Raw genomic sequence first — 16,934 nt, 5'->3', positions numbered from 1 at the left:
GGCAGAGAGAGAGCCAGATGACTGGCACTCTCTGCCTGCAGGCAGGATTCTAGACTACAGAAATTCCAAGAGGCATGTGACAGGAGGGGGACGAGAGGAAGGGACTCAGGAGGCACACATCCGTGCAAACAAAAAAGGTAAGATAACCGTGGGAGGTAGAGAGGAGACTGCTCACAGACTGAAACAGTTGCTGGTTCATCTTGCCGTGAGGAACACAGAGAAGTCGCTTAGATCCCAGCAAGTAAAGCGATAACTAAATTCCTCGGCCCCTTCCGCTAGTGCTGGGAGTCACAGACACTCTGGCTCCACGGGACAGTAGCCCTATCTTCCAGTTCTGTAGCTTACCTAGAACAGAGAGTCGAGTCCCCTCTCCAAAATGCTGGGCCTGGTTGTTACACAGTACAACATGAGAGTGACAAACCCCTGAGGAACTGCTGGGACCTTCCTATGTCTCCACACAGAATCCCCGGGGCTGCGACACAACACAACCTTCTCCACCCTTTCATCCTCTCTGAGCCACAACCTAGGGTAAGTTTGCTCTTTTTTCCTTCTCCAAGGAGCTCCCCTGCACCCCGAGACTTACCACATACCCTCCGGAGAAAGAAACTTTTTACATACCCAGGACAGACAGCTTGGTTCCATGACCGAAAAATAGTCTTTCGTTGGAACACAACATTAAAACCTGGTGGTAAAACTGTCTCCTGCTCTCTGTCCGTCCTCCTCATGCCCACCTGCCAGCTAGCTTCCCTCATCCCCGAGGACGGTTTGATCTCTGGGCAGTGGAAGGACAGGCAACTATGCAGTATTAACTAATGAAATTGCTAATCAGTTTTTTGTGGTGGGTCCATGCATCCTCCTCTCTGATGTCTGTCTTCTCTTTGTGTGAGAGGACCAGACAGCAGGACTAGGGGCAGTATATGCAGCTGATTCCCAGGGGATCCTACACTCGGCAGGGTGCCCAGGGTTGACTTAGTCGGCCTGGGAAATACTGAGACTGGACATTCTTCCCTGCTTGTAAGCATGAGCACAGACATTTAGATCTTCCTGTCAGATGAGCACTGCGACACTGTAGGCACCCCAGATAGAGGCTGCCTTGGGCCCTAACTTACCTACGACAGTGAGCCGGCTTCCTTCTCCAAAATAGAGCGTGTTTCCAGAACACAGCCTCCTAAGTCCACTTCAAAACTCTGCACTCTCTGTGAACCCACCTCCTTTCTCTTTCCTGTCCTCTGTCCCAGGCTCATCTTGACCCAGCCTGGAACCTTCAGAGCACCTTTGTGCAATCAGCCTCCCTAGAATGTCATCCCAGGTAGTAGCCGGTTTCTCCCTCAAGCAAGACCCATGAGCAGCTCCTTCTTCTGGTTCCCAGGACATAGTCAACCTTTCCACCCCACACCCAAACACCCTTAGGCCTTACCTAGTACCAAAAGCCTGGTCCCTGAGCCGAAGGTGTAGTCGTAATTTGCACAACAGAATACAGGTACCTGAAAATGGGCATCGAGGACACGCCTTGTCCTGGTGATTTACCTGAAAGATATCTTACCTATAACCGTGAGCCTGGTTCCTTTACCAAAGAAAACTTCTGTGTTTGCACAGTGCCGTGGGGCAAGGAGGAAAACCAGCTTAAGGTGTGAAGAGATGATGGTCGCGGCTAGTGTCTAGAAGACCCTAGGAGGAGTAATACCCTTGTGTGCTTTATGATATTGTACACCAGAACATTTTGATATTACGTTTATGGGAATGTAGAACATAGCAGATTCCATCCAGTAGGACATACATCTCTTTTGTGAAGGATGCTCTCTCTATATCGTCTCTCTCTGAGGGTCCATCAAAATGAGGGAGGCTTGCAGAGAGCAGGTTCCTAGGACCAGCTTAGAGCTGAGATCTCCGTGGTTCTTTTTGAGCAATCTGCAGAACCGTTCAACTCTGGTTGACCTTTCCATTGATGGTGGTCTTTTTCCAAAATGGTTGTCTGAAGGGTGTCCCTGCAGCCTCTGCCTCTGGGGATACTAAATCATTCTTCTTATGTTTGCGTTGCTTTTGCATAGGAGAATTTCTTTGATAAGGCCCTATTCTTTTCCATGATCTTGGTCTGGCAGGTAGCAGAGGTGGAGTGGAAGCATTCCGGATCTGAACACTTCTAGGCCTGGGTCCTAGGAGAAAAGCAGAGGACTGTGGGCCTTAGGACAGATAGAGAGGTTTTTGTAAAGGTTTCCCATAGAATTGAATCACCGTGCCCCCTGTCCCCACAATGTTACAGCTTTATACAAAAACAACCCACCCATAGGTCCACCCCTTGGAGGCTGGAAGAAACCACCAGAACAGCTGCTCCTTTGAGGGGAGTTGAAGCTAAGGAAGGTGACATTTCCCCCATTGTGCAAGGTGGTGCGAGAAGAGCAACAACAGGGAGTTTCCTCCTTGCCCCTGGCCTTCTTTTGTTTGTCCTTTGTTCTTAGAGCTGGGTGTCACTGCAACGCTGTTTACTGAAGGGGCTGGATCCCCTCTAGTATCCGCCCTTCTCAGGTTGTCATCATTTAAGGGAACCACCCACTCTATGAGGAAGTGACAGCCCCAGTCTAGCCTGGCTCTGCCTGTGCCCCAAGGTGGTGCATCCCCCAGAGGTGACTGCTTTCTCCCAAGAGTAAGACTGCAGTACACAGACTCTCTCTCTTTGTGAAGGACTCAAGCCTTCTCCAGGGTTGACTAGACTCTGGACTTCTTAGAACAATGGTGAAGATGCACCATCCTTCCAGGAATGGGTATGAAATGAGGTGAAGTGACTACAAATGTTTAAACTCATAAACATAAAGGAGACGGGACAAGGGAGACGGGGACAAAGGCTGCACAGAGACAGTTTGTAAGTCTTTCTCATATATTCACAGGCCATGTGATCATCGCTGCATTGTAGTCTTCTCTGAAGATGTTTCAAAGCATTGGTAGACATTTCAATTTTCCTGGCTCAAGATGAGTCTGGCAGGGAGTGGAAGCCCACACACCCTAGCACTGAGAGACAGAAGCAGGCAGATATGTGAGTTTGAGCCCAGTTTGGCCAATATACAGATAGGGCTACCCTTTGAGACTCCATCTCGACAACAGATGAACTGACTCTGAAATCCAACCTGCCCTTGCCTGCCCTGCGTATCCCCTCCACACCCCATGATGTTTCTTTTTATTGCCTGTCAAGTAGTGACTTAAAACTCAGGTGAAGAAAAGATAGACTTGACTATGTAATTTTGTCACATTTGTATAAGACATAGGAACAGAATTAAAAGCTAAGTGAAAACCTGGAGAAATATTTTCAATTCTCACCACTAGGACTAAAAATCAATGAAGAGATAATTCGACAGCTCAATTCAAAAAAACAAAAAACAAAAGCAAATAGCAGATGTTTTAGAGAAAAAAAATCAAAATGGTGCTTAAGCAGAGGGAAAAGTTCTCATCATGGTAATACCAAAATACCAAGAAAACACATTGAAAGAATGCCTTGCAGCAATTTGAAAATTGGGCTATTAGAGACTGTTTTCTTTGTGACTTCGTAGAGAAATAAAGATGTTAGTTTATTTGTTGCTAGCAGAAATAAAAATGATAAAAATCAACCCATATAGAAAATAACTAGAAACAACAATGAAACAACAAGTGCGTTCTCATTTTTATTTTCACCCAGAAATCTCACCCCAGGAAACTGACCTTGTAGGTACAATTGCATGCAAATGAAATTTTAGCACTTGGGAGGCTGAGGCAGAAAGATCGCTATGAATTTAAAGCCAGTCTGGTCTACAGAGAAAGAGCTTGTCTCCAAAAGTCCAGAAAGCTTAGGAATTAAAACAGTTTAAACGAGTGTGCAATAACTGTGTCATGTCAGTATGCTCTCTCACACTCACTGGTAACTGCAAAGAACAAACTGGGGAATTGCATCGGTGTAGGCGGCCTTTGGTTGAACTCATGGAGCTGGGCATAAGAATTAACTAAAGATCATCCCAATGGACTTGTTTATATGACTTTTCATAAAGAAATCTGCAAAGAAGGCTGGCAGCAATTCATTGATAATTGCTTGCATGATGGAGACTGTGGGTTTGAGTCCCCAGAACTGCAAAATAAAACCCAAAAGAAAAGCAGGTAAAAAGACAAAGCAAACTAAGGCCATTACCCCCAATGACAATGGCAAGGGTATCTAAGGCCTTTGCCCCCAACAACAGTGGCACAGAGAGAAACAGAGCACAGCCCTTTTCTCAGTGCTAATTCTAAGGCAGGATTTCAATTTTGGAGCCATATACCTATAGTACTTGTTTTAAATGAAAAAAAAACCAAAGGGAATAAAACTAATAAAATGTCATTTTATATTAAAAATATGAAAATCTGCTGAAAAAAGTACTTAGCTTCAAGGTATTACTCTTTCCAAATATTGGTTTATTAAGAAGCTGTTTTGTGACCATCTTTTAGCTGCTAGAGGCCTGGGCCCCTCAGGAAGCTTGTCAGGGTGCAGATCTCTAGCCAATTCCCTTGAGCTTCTGAATCAAGTCTCTAGGACCGGGTTTGCTAACATAGTTAAATAAATAACCAGGTGTTCTTAGGTATGCCTTTGTCACAGCAGGAGGCCTGCTACTTCCTGGGCCAAACAGGAAGTTGTAAAACTTGGTTAACCCCAGAGTGCTAGCTCCTGGGGCCCCGAACTGGTGCAGGGCATAGGAGAGACAGTCTGTGTGTCTCATCAATAGGGCAGATCTTACAACCCCACTGTAAGCCAGAGTAAAAAAGTCAGTCACTTTGATCGTTTGGAAGGTGGTAAAATCTACTCCTCATTCTTTTTTTCCGTTGAGCTACACATTTTATTTTGATCTAGTTTTTCACCTTTTGATTTCTCACAACCCTTTCCTAGCAACGATTTATTCATTAAGCCAGAGTTTCCTATTAATCATGTAGCTGGGTATCTTAATATTTTCTGGCCTTGAAGATAATAGTACCATGTGTCTTAGTGTTATGGGTTCTGGTAGCATTTTTCCAGTTTTCTCATCTGCGCATTGAGACGTAGTACAAAGGTGGCAACATTAAAATAAATAAAATAAAATAAAAATTTATCCATCTATTCGTCCGTCCATCCGTCTGTCCATCTGCCTGTCTGTCTATTCTTTTATTTACTTGCTCACTAGTTTATTCACTAATTCATTCATTTTTTTTAACCTGTCAGAAATCATGTTGTAGTCGTTCATATATATGGACAGCAGGGGGCAGCCTTTCCTTATTCAATTTCTCTCTCTGTCTCTGTCTCTCTCTCTGTCTCTGTCTCTCTCTCTCTCTCTCTCTCTCTCTCTCTCTCTCTCTCTTCCTCTTTCTTCCTTTTTAAGACAGGGTTTCACTATGTAGCTCTGGCTGTCCTGGAACTCACTATGTAGACCAAACTGGACTCGAACTCACAGAAATCTGCCTGCCTCTGGGGCCCTAGTGCTTAGAATATAGGCATGCATCCCTAAACAGGCCTTTTACTTTATTGTTTTGTCCTAAGTAATTGCCTTTTGGACTTAGCCAGTAAAGGGGATAAGAAGAGTGTGCAGAACACTGTGGGGGCAGGAAAGGATTCTTTTCAAAGGTGTGTGTTTGAGCTGATTATGGTGGCACAAGCTGGTAGGATTTGCTGAAGGAGGCGAGGCTGAGACAGGAGGATGATGAGTTTGAGGCCAGCCTGAGTCACACATTTTAAAAGAAACAAAAAGAAAAAGATAGAAAAAGGTGTGCTTGTGGTAAGGGGGCTAGATGGGGAATCGCACAAACGCGTTTTATACAAGAACAATTTTGAGAATTTTAGAATATTAATGTATTTCTCTCAGCTCGTCCTGCTCGGGTGAGTTTCTCAGGAACTAGAACATGAAGAAGGTAAAATGAGTTAGCAAATAGTGAAAAGATCACACTTGTCAAGACTCCGTATTTGAATTCTGGGGCTGTTGTACCTAACTGATAGTTTCGTTTCTTGGAAAGTCCGATCCTGGTTCCTGTCTGACTGGACTCGTAAGGTCACCTTTTCTGGCTAAAGGACTTGGACACGTTATTAAGCCTTTTAAGTGATAAGTATCATTATATTTAAGGGTAATGATAATAAACATTTTAGGCAGCTGTGGGGACTAAGTGAGATTCATACAAACACAGCAGAGTGTGGTTTATTTTATTTTATTGACAAGTTTTTGTTATGTAGCCTTTTCTGGTATTTCACTATTCAGCCCAGGCTGAATACAAGCTTGTATTCTTTTGCACCCACCTTCCTATTGCTGGGATTGTAGTGTGCAGTAATATACTGGGCATCCAGGAGCATTGCTAGCATACTGGTTCTTGGGTCTCATCAAGATGAGAGTGGCCTGGAAGGTTCACTAAAGCACAGGTTACTGAGCCCACCCATGGATTCCTTACTCAATACTTGCTGAGTGGAGTCTAGTTGCTTTCTTTGCTCCTAAGTCCTCCTGATTCTGGTGGTGCTCTTCCAGGGATGTTCTTTCAGAACCACTCTGAAAAGTTGTCCTCTATCACATTTGTCTCCACTCTTCTTCAACGCTCTACTCACTTAATCACTGCATACCAGATTCATTTTAATCACTGGTATTGAGATCATGAAGGTAAGATTTCTTGTCAAGACGTTCCGAGTCAGGTTCAGCTGTTAAGAACCACAAGGGAAGCCCATTATGTGCCAATGGGACTCTCTTTTCCGGTTTAGTCCCTTTGGTGCTCTGAATGCTTCTTGTACCTTGATAGGTGTCTTCTTATTTACATAAGGAAAATTTCCTTCTATGATTTCTTGAAAATATTTTCTCTGTCTTCATCTATTCCTATAATTGGATTGGTCTTTTCACAGTGTTCTGGATTTCCTGGACATATTTTGTACCATGTTTTCTTTTGAAAGATCTAACATTTTCTTTGACCATTTATTCTGTCATGTTTTCAATACTTGGCATTCTTTCTTCCATCTCTTGTATACTGGTAGCGAGGCTTGCTTCTGAAATTCCTGTTTGAGTTTCTGAGTTTTTATATCTAAATTTTCCTCAGTTTGGTTTTCTTTATTGATTCTATTTCTTCATTCAAGTCTTGAACTGTTTTATTTATTTTCTTCCATTGTTTGGGTTTTTATAGATTTCTTTAAGGAGTTTTTTCATTCTCCTTTAAAGGACTTCTCTCATATTCACAAGGGTATTTTAATGTCTTGCTCTTGCAGTTTAGCTACGCTGAAATACTCTGAACCTACTATAGTAGGGTTGCTGAATTCTATTCAAAGCATGTTGTCCTGGTTGCTATTAACTGTATTTTTGTGCTGGTATCTAGGGTTTGGAAAGATTTTAAATCCAGTTGCTGATATCTAGTCTTGTTTTGGTTGGGTTTAATTCCTTGATTTCTGCTGCCCTGTCTAGTTCTTAGGAGAGTGTGGTATTTGTGCATTGCCTGGTAAGAAATTCCTCTGGCATCCTAATAGGTGTGGCCACTCGTGTTCTAGGCAAAATGTGTTCCTAGGTATTAGAAGATGACACTTAGGAATGGGATGGGCTGTGGGGGGACTGAGGGAGTCTACAGGAAAGAGGAAATCCAGAAGTTCACCAGGATCTGCCCTGGGAATGTGGGCCAACATTGAGGAGAGTCCATAACAGGTAGTCTGCTACAGAACTGAGGATGCTACAGAACTGGGGGCTTGGATATGAAGGAGAGGAGGGAGCATGAAGGTCTGAAGCTTACCTGCCTGCTTCATTGATCTACTTGCTTCTCTGGCAGGTATTGTTTGTGGGCTCCCAGAGAAGCCTGCTGGAGTCAGAATCTGGGATAACAGTGGGGAGGAGGTTTGAGGAGATCTGCACTGTTTGTTGGAGATGGGGGAGGGGAGGACAGGGATGGGACAGGACAGGGAGTAGGGAGAGGTTACAGCATGCCATCTGCTCCAGAGCTGGAGGTGAGACTGCCTGCCTCCTGTGGTTTCCCAGGAGAATGTTTGCTGGTGTGGAGACTAAGAGAAAGAGGGTAAAAAAGGTTGGAAAAGAAAACCCCTTTCACCAGACACAGGGGCAGGGAGGGAGATGAGGTTGCACCTGGTAGTCTGTTACAGAGCTGGGGATGAGACTGGGGGATTGGACTTGGAGGAGAGCTGTATATGGCTTAGGTTGCGGAGGAGACTTGAAGATCTGCAGTTAGGTTGTTTGCTTCTGTAGCAGAAGTGGCCTGCAGGGTGGAGGGGGATGTCTGCTAGAGTTTGGGAATGGGATAAAGCAATGAGTCTTGGGAAGGAAATTGAGAGGGGAAATTCTACTTGACCCAGTGGGAATTGGGGTTGCCCAGTAAGACCTTATCTAAGGACCCCCACTCTTAGGATGGAATAGAACTGCATTGGCATGAACATTTTTTTTTTATGTAGAGAGTCAGCATCGCTAAGGTTTACATTGGATACAAAGAGTTTCTGCCATAGTCAAAGAAATCAGTAGTCTTGTGAACCACAACAATCATTACAACTTGAAGCCCCACTGAAGAACTAAGGAAGAAAAATCGTTAGCTCTATTATTCAGACATGACATTTTTTTTTTGAAAAAGTAAAATGAAATAAACTCCCCATTACGATTTCACTGAAATTATTTTTGTGTTTCATGTGCTGCTGCTGATTATCTCATGAGGCCCATTTTGCAGACCAGGATAACTTTCCATGGAGACTCTGATCTCAGGGTCTCAGATAAGAGCTTTCCTCCCAGAGCTAAGGTGCTAGAGAGGTCAAGCAGGGAAACGGGCAATGAGGGCAAATGCACTTTATTGACATGTGGGACTGAGGAGGGAGTGTGGATTTTTAGTTGGCATCAATTGTGTTCTGAATCCAGTCCACATAGTTGCAGACCTTGGTGTACACACCAGGACTTCCTGACAGGGCACAGCCATAACCCCAGGAGACGATGCCCTGAAGCTCTCCATTGCAGACCACAGGGCCGCCAGAGTCACCCTGGAATGGAGAAAACATGTTTAAAGAAGGGTCATAAAGAAAAAGGATCACATCTACTCTTACCTTAAGACCTCATTCTAGCTACCTTGTGAATCTATTTGTTTTTCATTGAAACACATCCTCTAATCTTACTAATGAGATGAAATTACATCTGGAGTAGATCTCACTTGTCCCTGATCCCACTGTGTGAACCTGCTAGTCTCACAACATTAAACTTTCAAATCCCACTCCCAGGAGAGCAGGGGCTTCATAAGCAAAGGGAGCCAATCACCTGGCAAGAATCTTTGCCTCCCTCCAGGAAGCCAGCACAGACCATGTTATTGGTGATTTCCCCAGGGTAGGAGGCTTCACAGTCAGCCTGAGACAGCAGTGGGGCATCCAGGCACTGGAGCAGGTCTGGGTTATTCACTTTGAGGAAAGATAATGATCAAAGAAAGAAGAAATATGCATTAGAACACCCTGAGGAACAATGGTTTATTTCTGAACACCATTGGTAACCACCAGAGAGATCATTAAGAGTATAAATTTTAGCAAAGAATTATAGCTTTCTAAATCTATAAAGTGACCATTGTTGATTCTTTTTTTTTTTTTCAGTATAATAACAGCATGTATTTGCCCTCTTTAGCTTACAGGGGTGAACTTCTTAGTATTTTGTATTCATTTGGTACCAGTTATAATTCTATTCTAGTTGGCACTTCAAACATATTTGCATCATAAAAGTCAATAAATTCAAATCTGGAGACATGGCTAGTTTTGGATAACATGGGAAAGAAGGGATGTTGCAGGTGACTGGTTCTACTTACCACCGAAGCTGAGGGTGTTGCCCCAGCCAGAGATGAGACACTGAGTGCCAGCAGGTGCACAGGACGTGGGCAGAGATACAGGGGCCACTCGGGCATTGAGAGCCACAGGGGACGCGAGCTTGATCAGCATGATGTCGTTGTCCAGGGTTCTTGAACTATAGTTGGGGTGCCTAATGCTCTTGGAGGCAGTGACGAACTGCTCATTGCCTTCCAGGAGGTTAATGTTGTGTTCTCCCAGCCTCACTTGGATGCGGCTGTTGGAAAGAAAAGATATGGCAGAGAGGGTTTTGTACGTTACCCCAAACACCCAAGGTTCCAAAGGTTCATGTTCAGGGTGCCTTAAAGGAAAGGTTCTTCAGTGGTGGACAATTTCTGGTTAGGCATCCTGGCCTCTTTATCTACAGAGATTGTCGGTACATAGGGTATAAAATAAAGGGGTGCAACTTGAACTGGTTTTTAATCCGCCATACCACAGCCCTTCATATATCCAGGGATGTGGACCCAAGGTGACATTTATTTTTTTTATTTATTTATTTATATTTATTTATTTATTTAAGATTTCTGTCTCTTCCCCACCACCGCCTCCCATTTCCTTCCCCCTCCCCCAATCCAGTCCCCCTCCCTCGTCAGCCCAAAGAGCTATCAGGGTTCTCTGTCCTGTGGGAAGTCCAAGGACCACCCACCTCCATCCAGGTCTAGTAAGGTGAGCATCCAAACTGCCTAGGCTCCCACAAAGCCAATACGTGCAGTAGGATCAAAAACCCATTGCCACTGTTCTTGAGTTCTCAGTACCAAGGTGACATTTAATGCACACCCCACTCTCTGAGTATTTGTTAGCTACGATAGGAACTATGAATAATATTTCTCACTTTGTTAAAAACTATTATGTGGGCCCTCATCCTGTGAAGACCAAAGTGTTACCCCAGGACCCACACCAATGTGATATAGGACCCAGAGAACTTTATATTCTTGCTTCAACTCCAGAACTATTGAGCCAGAATCTCAGCCTGGGTTCATTGTTTTAAGACACCTCATCATCTTTGTGATGCACACTCAGGGCTGAGGACGTACAATAGAGACTGCATTGATTTCACCAATATTTAGCTGTATTTCTGAAACCTTGGAGTTCATTACTCTTTTTAGCTAGTAGTCCTTATACAAAGTTCTTGCTTAACTTTCTCACTAGGTGTCTAGGATAGCATGATAAATTCTTGGTTTAATGACCCATGATCCTTGCTATTGTGCGTTTGTCTGAGGAAGTGAGAGGCTTCTTATTCTGGTATCACATTTCATTCTTGCTCATGATACTTAGAGCTTCTGCCAGAAACTTCTTTTTTTCATGGCTTTCCCCATTCACCTTACAGCTTCACCACTTGCTCAAGTGCTATGTTCTAAATATGACCCAGGTTGTGGGCTCTGCAGGCAGGCCCATCACTTACGTCTTGTAGCAATGAGCTGCAGACACCACCCACTCGTTATTGATGAGGGAACCTCCACAAAAGTGGTACCCAGAGTTCAGAGACACCTGGTAGGGAACAGAATTCTCGGTGCAAGTATATCCTCCGACGATCTTGTCATCATCAACAGGAAAAGCAACTTGAATGGAGATAGGAAATGAAACAAGTCAGTTTATCAGGGTGTTAGAAGGTGAAGCCATTGGCTCTATGGTAGCTTAAACCCTTAGGATTTCTTACTGAGCCTATTGACTGTAGGAAAACTGGCATCACTTTCTCTCCAATACATAACATAGATTCTACGGTTTCCCAGTATTGGGACCTGCAGGACAGATAGGTAGTTTCCACAGTGCTCAGAGCTCTTCTGAGCATCAGGGTTGAGACAGCAAGAACTACCTAAGAACACACTTAGTGGGATCCCATTAGAAGCCAGTTTTGCCCATGGCCTCCTTTACTTGTTTGTGCCACATGGATGTTGGCTTTTTTTTTTTTGGAATATCAGGATGATTTGACCTAGGCCAGCTTCCCATAGAAATCAGCACTATAGACTGAGGCCAGCTACCTTAGACACAGGGAGAGCACAGCAACTGGGCAATGTAATAACACTTCTTAACTTTCAGTGTGTGACGGTTAAGATTAACCTTATCTCAGGACTTTAGAACCCCAGTAAACAGGCAAGACCTAGGCAGAACTCTAATGGTCAAATCTTGGAGAAAAATATGTTTTCTGTGTCTTCAGGTACGCTTTTCCTTGAGAATATCTATGGGGGAAGTATGACAGACTCACTGGGACCAAGCAGTGGGCATGCTGGCTCATTTCACGGAAACTCTGCCAGGTCTACCTTTCAATAGTCCCTGCTCTTGGCACCAATTACAAAGAAGACTGGTGGTGAGAGCAGATTAAAGGGGAAGTGAGAAAGATGAAGAATGAGAGCCAAGGAAAATGGGGAGAAGATCTGCGAGGCTGGTGAGACTATCAGAAGATAGAGAGACAGCACTGGGACAGTTCATACATTCTAGTTAGTGGGCTGGAAAGAGCTTGGAGAAAGGTATTGAACTCACCAGCAGCTCCCACAAGGGCCAGAATCAGGAGAGCACTCATGGTGGCAGAGGGTAGTGAGTATGGGGAGAAAGACTGTCTTTATAGCTCCCTAGAGAGAGGAAGGCATAACAGTCGAGGGGTCATTGTCCTGCACAAACACAACTGCACATTTCTCTTTCCCAGAGTCTTGCATCAGCTTTGATGTCCGGTACCCTTGACACTAGGAGACTTACAGGTGACAGGGAAATGTTTTTTTCCCAGGCCAGAGAGTGAGAGCAAGCAGGGGAAGTCAAGCCCCCCCCCCCATCTACATAGTGGGATTCCTAAGGCTGAGGAGATGAGTGTTAGGAAGAAAGTGTCTAGGACCCATAGAAATCCTCTGACTTTGTGGATGTTAATTTAAGAAATTTCGAGGATGGCCTAGCTAGCTAGTGGGGCTGTTTGGAAAACAGCCTGGCCTAAGCCTTTCACCTGAGAAGCCAACGAATTCTTCCACTGAATAGGAAGAAGAAATTAGAGGGCCCCGAGGCTCTGAGGTCCACAATTAGAGCAGTAAAGATGGAAAAGCAGGAGGTGCAGAGTTCCTTACAAGTCTGAGCTTTCAACTATTTTTTTATTCTCTAACTAGGCTCATGGGTTGCAGGGGTCTTGAACAACATGGAGGAAACTTAAGTAGGCTCTTCCTGGATACATTACAGGGATGGAATACTTACACCCAAACTGCGGTCTTTTTTTTCCCCTTTGCATTTGTTAACATTGCATGTCATTTTTAAGAGTCATCAAGGCCCCAGACAACTGCACTAATTATAAATATCCCATATTAGGAAGACGCCTCCTAACCTAAAAGCATGCATGATATTTTAGATATTAGAAAATGTTTGGGCAGAGTCGGGACTCTGATAAGAGAATCAGCTATGTATAAATATGGAGGGACTGTAATTTTCTATTTTGTTTATAGCAAGAGAACTATGCTAGGCACAGTCCTCAATTTATTAAGGTAAAATCCAGCCAAAGAAGCTTATTGACTGACAATGTGTCAATCTGAATTAATTATACAGTCACTTGGAGGAGCCTTGCATCAATTGTTTATCTTTCACTTTCTCCACTCTAACCAGAGGCTTAGGGAGGTATGAGTTGGAGCTGAGGTTATATGTCAGTTTTCTTCAAGGTATTGGATGTTCTAGAGATGCTAAATAGAGGTGTAAAAGCTTGGTTATAATTGTGGCGATTGTATTGGAGATGGCAAGATGACTGGAGGATGAAGAAGCTAGAATGAGCTACAGGAAAGGTCAACATGGGTTTCATGGCTCTGCTGAGGCCCCACTCCTGCCATTGTTAGGCCAGCATTACAAGGAAGTACCTCTACTAAATGCTCTCATTTCTGTAACCTACACCCAACCTAAAGGCTTTTGAGCTCATACCTACTGAACAGTGTCTGACAGATTTAGGAATTCTCACATTTTTACTTTTCACAAATGTTTTAGTATGAGGTATTCAGAAAGGATAGATTCACAAGAGTTCGTTTTTACCCAAGAAATTAATCGGAAACTGTCATGCTTCCCCAAGACTCTAAGAAACCATGGAATTTGTCAGAGTGTGAGATTTGTTGCAGGTGACTGTCAACTAGGAGGTCCTCATGGGACAAATTACACATCCGCTTTCCTTTTGTAAGCACTAGTCTTTCCGGAATGACATGAGCTAGGAATTTGCATTCCACATTGTATTTTGTCTCAGACCTTTACCTGGCCATGAACTCTCATCAGGTGCATGCCAGACACCTTTGCAAATACCTCTGTGTTTATAGACTTAAATGATTTCATTCTGTGTAGTCTAGAATTTTCCACAATGTAGTTAGCATGCTGCTGGCTGGGGTGTGTTTGCAGGAGTTCTATTTTAGTGGTGAGATGTTTGCTTTAGTGTCTGCTTATTTCCTTGTGCCCTGGCAGGTGGCCCACGGTGAGGAGATCAGCAATATCTAAGAAATGAGTTTTGACTACATGGAGTTAAGGATTGGTCCTTGACACTCTGTATAAAAGGAACCATCTGGAGACATAAGCATTTCTGAACCCCAGACTTGAAGGCAGGCATGCACTCGACATATTGCCAGAGTGGAGTCTTTCTGTTGTCTCTTTAGCGTGAAAGTCATCATCCTACAAGGTGGATGGGATGCCATCAATATGGTGATAACTGAAATGATGTAAAATAGACTCCAGGCAGAACTTGAAACCCTCCCTCTAATAATCTACACTACTAGAGGGCCCAGCAAGGTCTTACTTCTTTATCTTATTCTGAGTTTTCTTCTCTTTTCCTTTTCCTTTAACTGTTATTTTTGTTATCCTCATATTTAATATTTATTTTATTTAAAGGTATCTATACTTGGGTTTTTTATTGTTATTTTCATGCTTCATATACATATTTTTCTTATTTTATATTTGAATTTAAACATTTTGTTCTTTTTATCCTCATTTTCTCATTTTCTTGCTTATTCCTTATAATATAAATTACATTTTAAATACGCATATATTTTTTAAGAATTTCATCCATGCATAAAATGTATTTTGTTCATTTCTATCCCTGTTTATAGCACATTATGTTTTCTGGATTTTCTTTTGTGATTGCTAGTGGTATAGTATTTGGATGCAATTATTTTCCTATTATGGATAAAAGAAACATAAATAATTTATTAAAAATAGTCTTATAGATCATATATATTTTAATTTTACCATACATTATTTTGGAGTACATAGCACTAAAATTTCTACCCAACCATAATGTATGCATAAAATTTAAAAGTATTGCCAATTGACTAAAAGAACCTTTTGTTTTTATTTGTTTTTCAAGACAGGGTTTCTCTGTGTTTCAGTTTTGGTTATACTGGATTCACCTTTGATCCAGGCTGTTTTTGACTCATAGAGATCTGCCTGCTTTTGCCTTCCTTCTGATGGGTTAAAAGCATGTGGCACCACTGCCTGGATGATTGGAAGAGTCTTTTGCTAAAAGCAAAATGAATAAAATGAGATTGAGAAGGAGAAAATGGCCATCTTGATAAATGCAATCTTCAGATTCAATGAGATCCATATCAAAATCCCAACACAATTCTTCACAGACCTTGAAAGAGCAATACTCAACTTTATATAATCACTCCCCCCCCAAAAAAAAAAACTCAGAAGAGTTAAAACAGTCCTGAACAATAAAGTAACTTCTGGAGGCATCACCATCCCTGACATCAAACTCTACTATAGAGCTATAGTAATAAAAGGAGCTTGGTATTGGCATAGAAACAGATACATGGATCAGTAGATTTGAATTGAAGATCCTGATATTAGTCCACACACCTATGATCACATGATTTTTTTGACAAAGAAGCCAAAATGGTACAATAAAAAAAGAAAGAATCTCCAACAAATAATGCTGGTGTAACTGAATATTGATATATAGAAGACTGGAAATAAATCCATATCTATTGTGATGCACAAAACTCAAGTCCAAGTGGATTTAAGACCTCAACATAAATCCAGTTATCTGATAGAAGAGAAAGTGGGAAGTAGTCTTGAACACATTGGCACAGGAGACAACTTCCAAAATATAATACCAGTAGCATAGACACTGAGAGCAACAAGCAATAAATGGGACCTCCTGCAGTATGGGAAAAAATTTTCACCAACCCCCATATCTGACAGAGGGCTGATCTCCAAAAAAAAAAAAAAAAAAAAAAAAAAAAAAAACTTTAAATATAATTGATTTAAGAATGGGGTACAGATCTAAACAGAGAATTCTCAACAGAAGAATTTCAAATGGCCAAAAAACATTTAAGGAATTGTTCAACATCCTTAATATCAGGGAAATGCAAATAAAAGTGACTCTGAGATACCATCTTACACCTCTCAGAATGGCTAACATCAAAAATATTGAGGACAGCTTATGTTGGAGAGGATGTGGGGTAAGAGGAACTCTCTTTCACTGCTGGTGGGAGTGAAAACTTGTACAGTCACTACTTTGGAAATTGATATGGTGGTTTCACAGAAAATTGGGAATTCATCTACCTCAAGAACCAGTGATACCACTCTTGGGTGTATACCCAATGAATGCTCAATCATACTACAAGGGCTTTTGCTCAACAGTGTTCATAGCAGCATTATTTGTAACAGCCAGAACCCAGAAACAACTTAGGTGCTCCTTAACAGAAGAATGGATAAAGAAAATGTACATTTACACAATGGAATATTATTTGTAAAAAACAACAGCATCATGAAATTTGCAGGCAAGTGGATGGGACTGGAGAAAACCATCCTAAGTGAGGTAACCCAGACTCAGAAAGACAGACACAGTATGTACTCACTCATACGTGAATTCTAGATGCTAAGAAAAGGATAACCAGCCACAATTTATAGTTTCAGAGAAGCTAGGTAATAAGCAGGACCCTGAGAGGGATTCATAGGTCACCCTGGGAAGGGAATTAGATGAGATTTCCTGGGTAAACTGGGGCAAAGAGGTACAATAACAAGGAAGGGGTTGGAGATGAGAAATGAGGGATCAGGATAAGAGGGGTGGAGGGGTGGAGTGGGAAAGCAATGAAAGAGATATTTTGATAGAGAGAGCCATTATGGGGTTAGGAAAAAAACCTGGTGCTAGAGAAATTCCCAGAAATCTACAAGGATGAATCCAGCAAAGACTCCTAGCAATAGTGGAGTG

At 42.5% G+C, this 16,934-nt stretch overlaps 1 protein-coding gene and 1 gene segment (V, D, J or C); both read right to left on the bottom strand.

Moving 5' to 3' along the window:
* The window catches only part of LOC126505181 (T-cell receptor beta-1 chain C region-like), a 306,961-nt gene that overhangs the window by 4,131 nt on the left and 285,896 nt on the right, over positions 1–16,934 (bottom strand). Inside the window, 1 exon segment of the C gene segment in view lies at positions 346–385. Within this exon segment, the coding sequence occupies positions 346–385 (40 nt within the window).
* LOC126505186 (anionic trypsin-2) lies at positions 8,742–12,302 on the bottom strand. The gene is made up of 5 exons (XM_050147966.1): positions 12,263–12,302; positions 11,187–11,343; positions 9,748–10,001; positions 9,216–9,352; positions 8,742–8,944 (listed from the first exon to the last, which is right to left on the bottom strand). Exons 1-5 carry the CDS (start codon positions 12,300–12,302, stop codon positions 8,795–8,797), a joined length of 738 nt encoding a protein of 245 aa, XP_050003923.1. The 3' UTR covers positions 8,742–8,794.

This window comes from Alexandromys fortis, unplaced genomic scaffold, assembly GCF_014885135.2.
Source record: "Alexandromys fortis isolate MF-2015 unplaced genomic scaffold, M_Fortis_MF-2015_v1.1 scaffold_57, whole genome shotgun sequence".
NCBI lineage: Eukaryota > Metazoa > Chordata > Mammalia > Rodentia > Cricetidae > Alexandromys > Alexandromys fortis.
This window is presented reverse-complemented; position numbering and strand designations above follow the sequence as displayed.

Bases quoted from the DNA above. Each gene is read 5' to 3' on its own strand.
- LOC126505186 (XM_050147966.1), bottom strand. From the start codon at position 12,302: ATGAGTGCTCTCCTGATTCTGGCCCTTGTGGGAGCTGCTG. The intron at 10,002-11,186 runs GTAAGTGATGGG...TCTTTCCAACAG, and splicing joins GCAGCTCATTGCTACAAGAC to CCGCATCCAAGTGAGGCTGG. The intron at 8,945-9,215 runs GTGATTGGCTCC...TCTCCATTCCAG, and splicing joins GAGGCAAAGATTCTTGCCAG to GGTGACTCTGGCGGCCCTGT.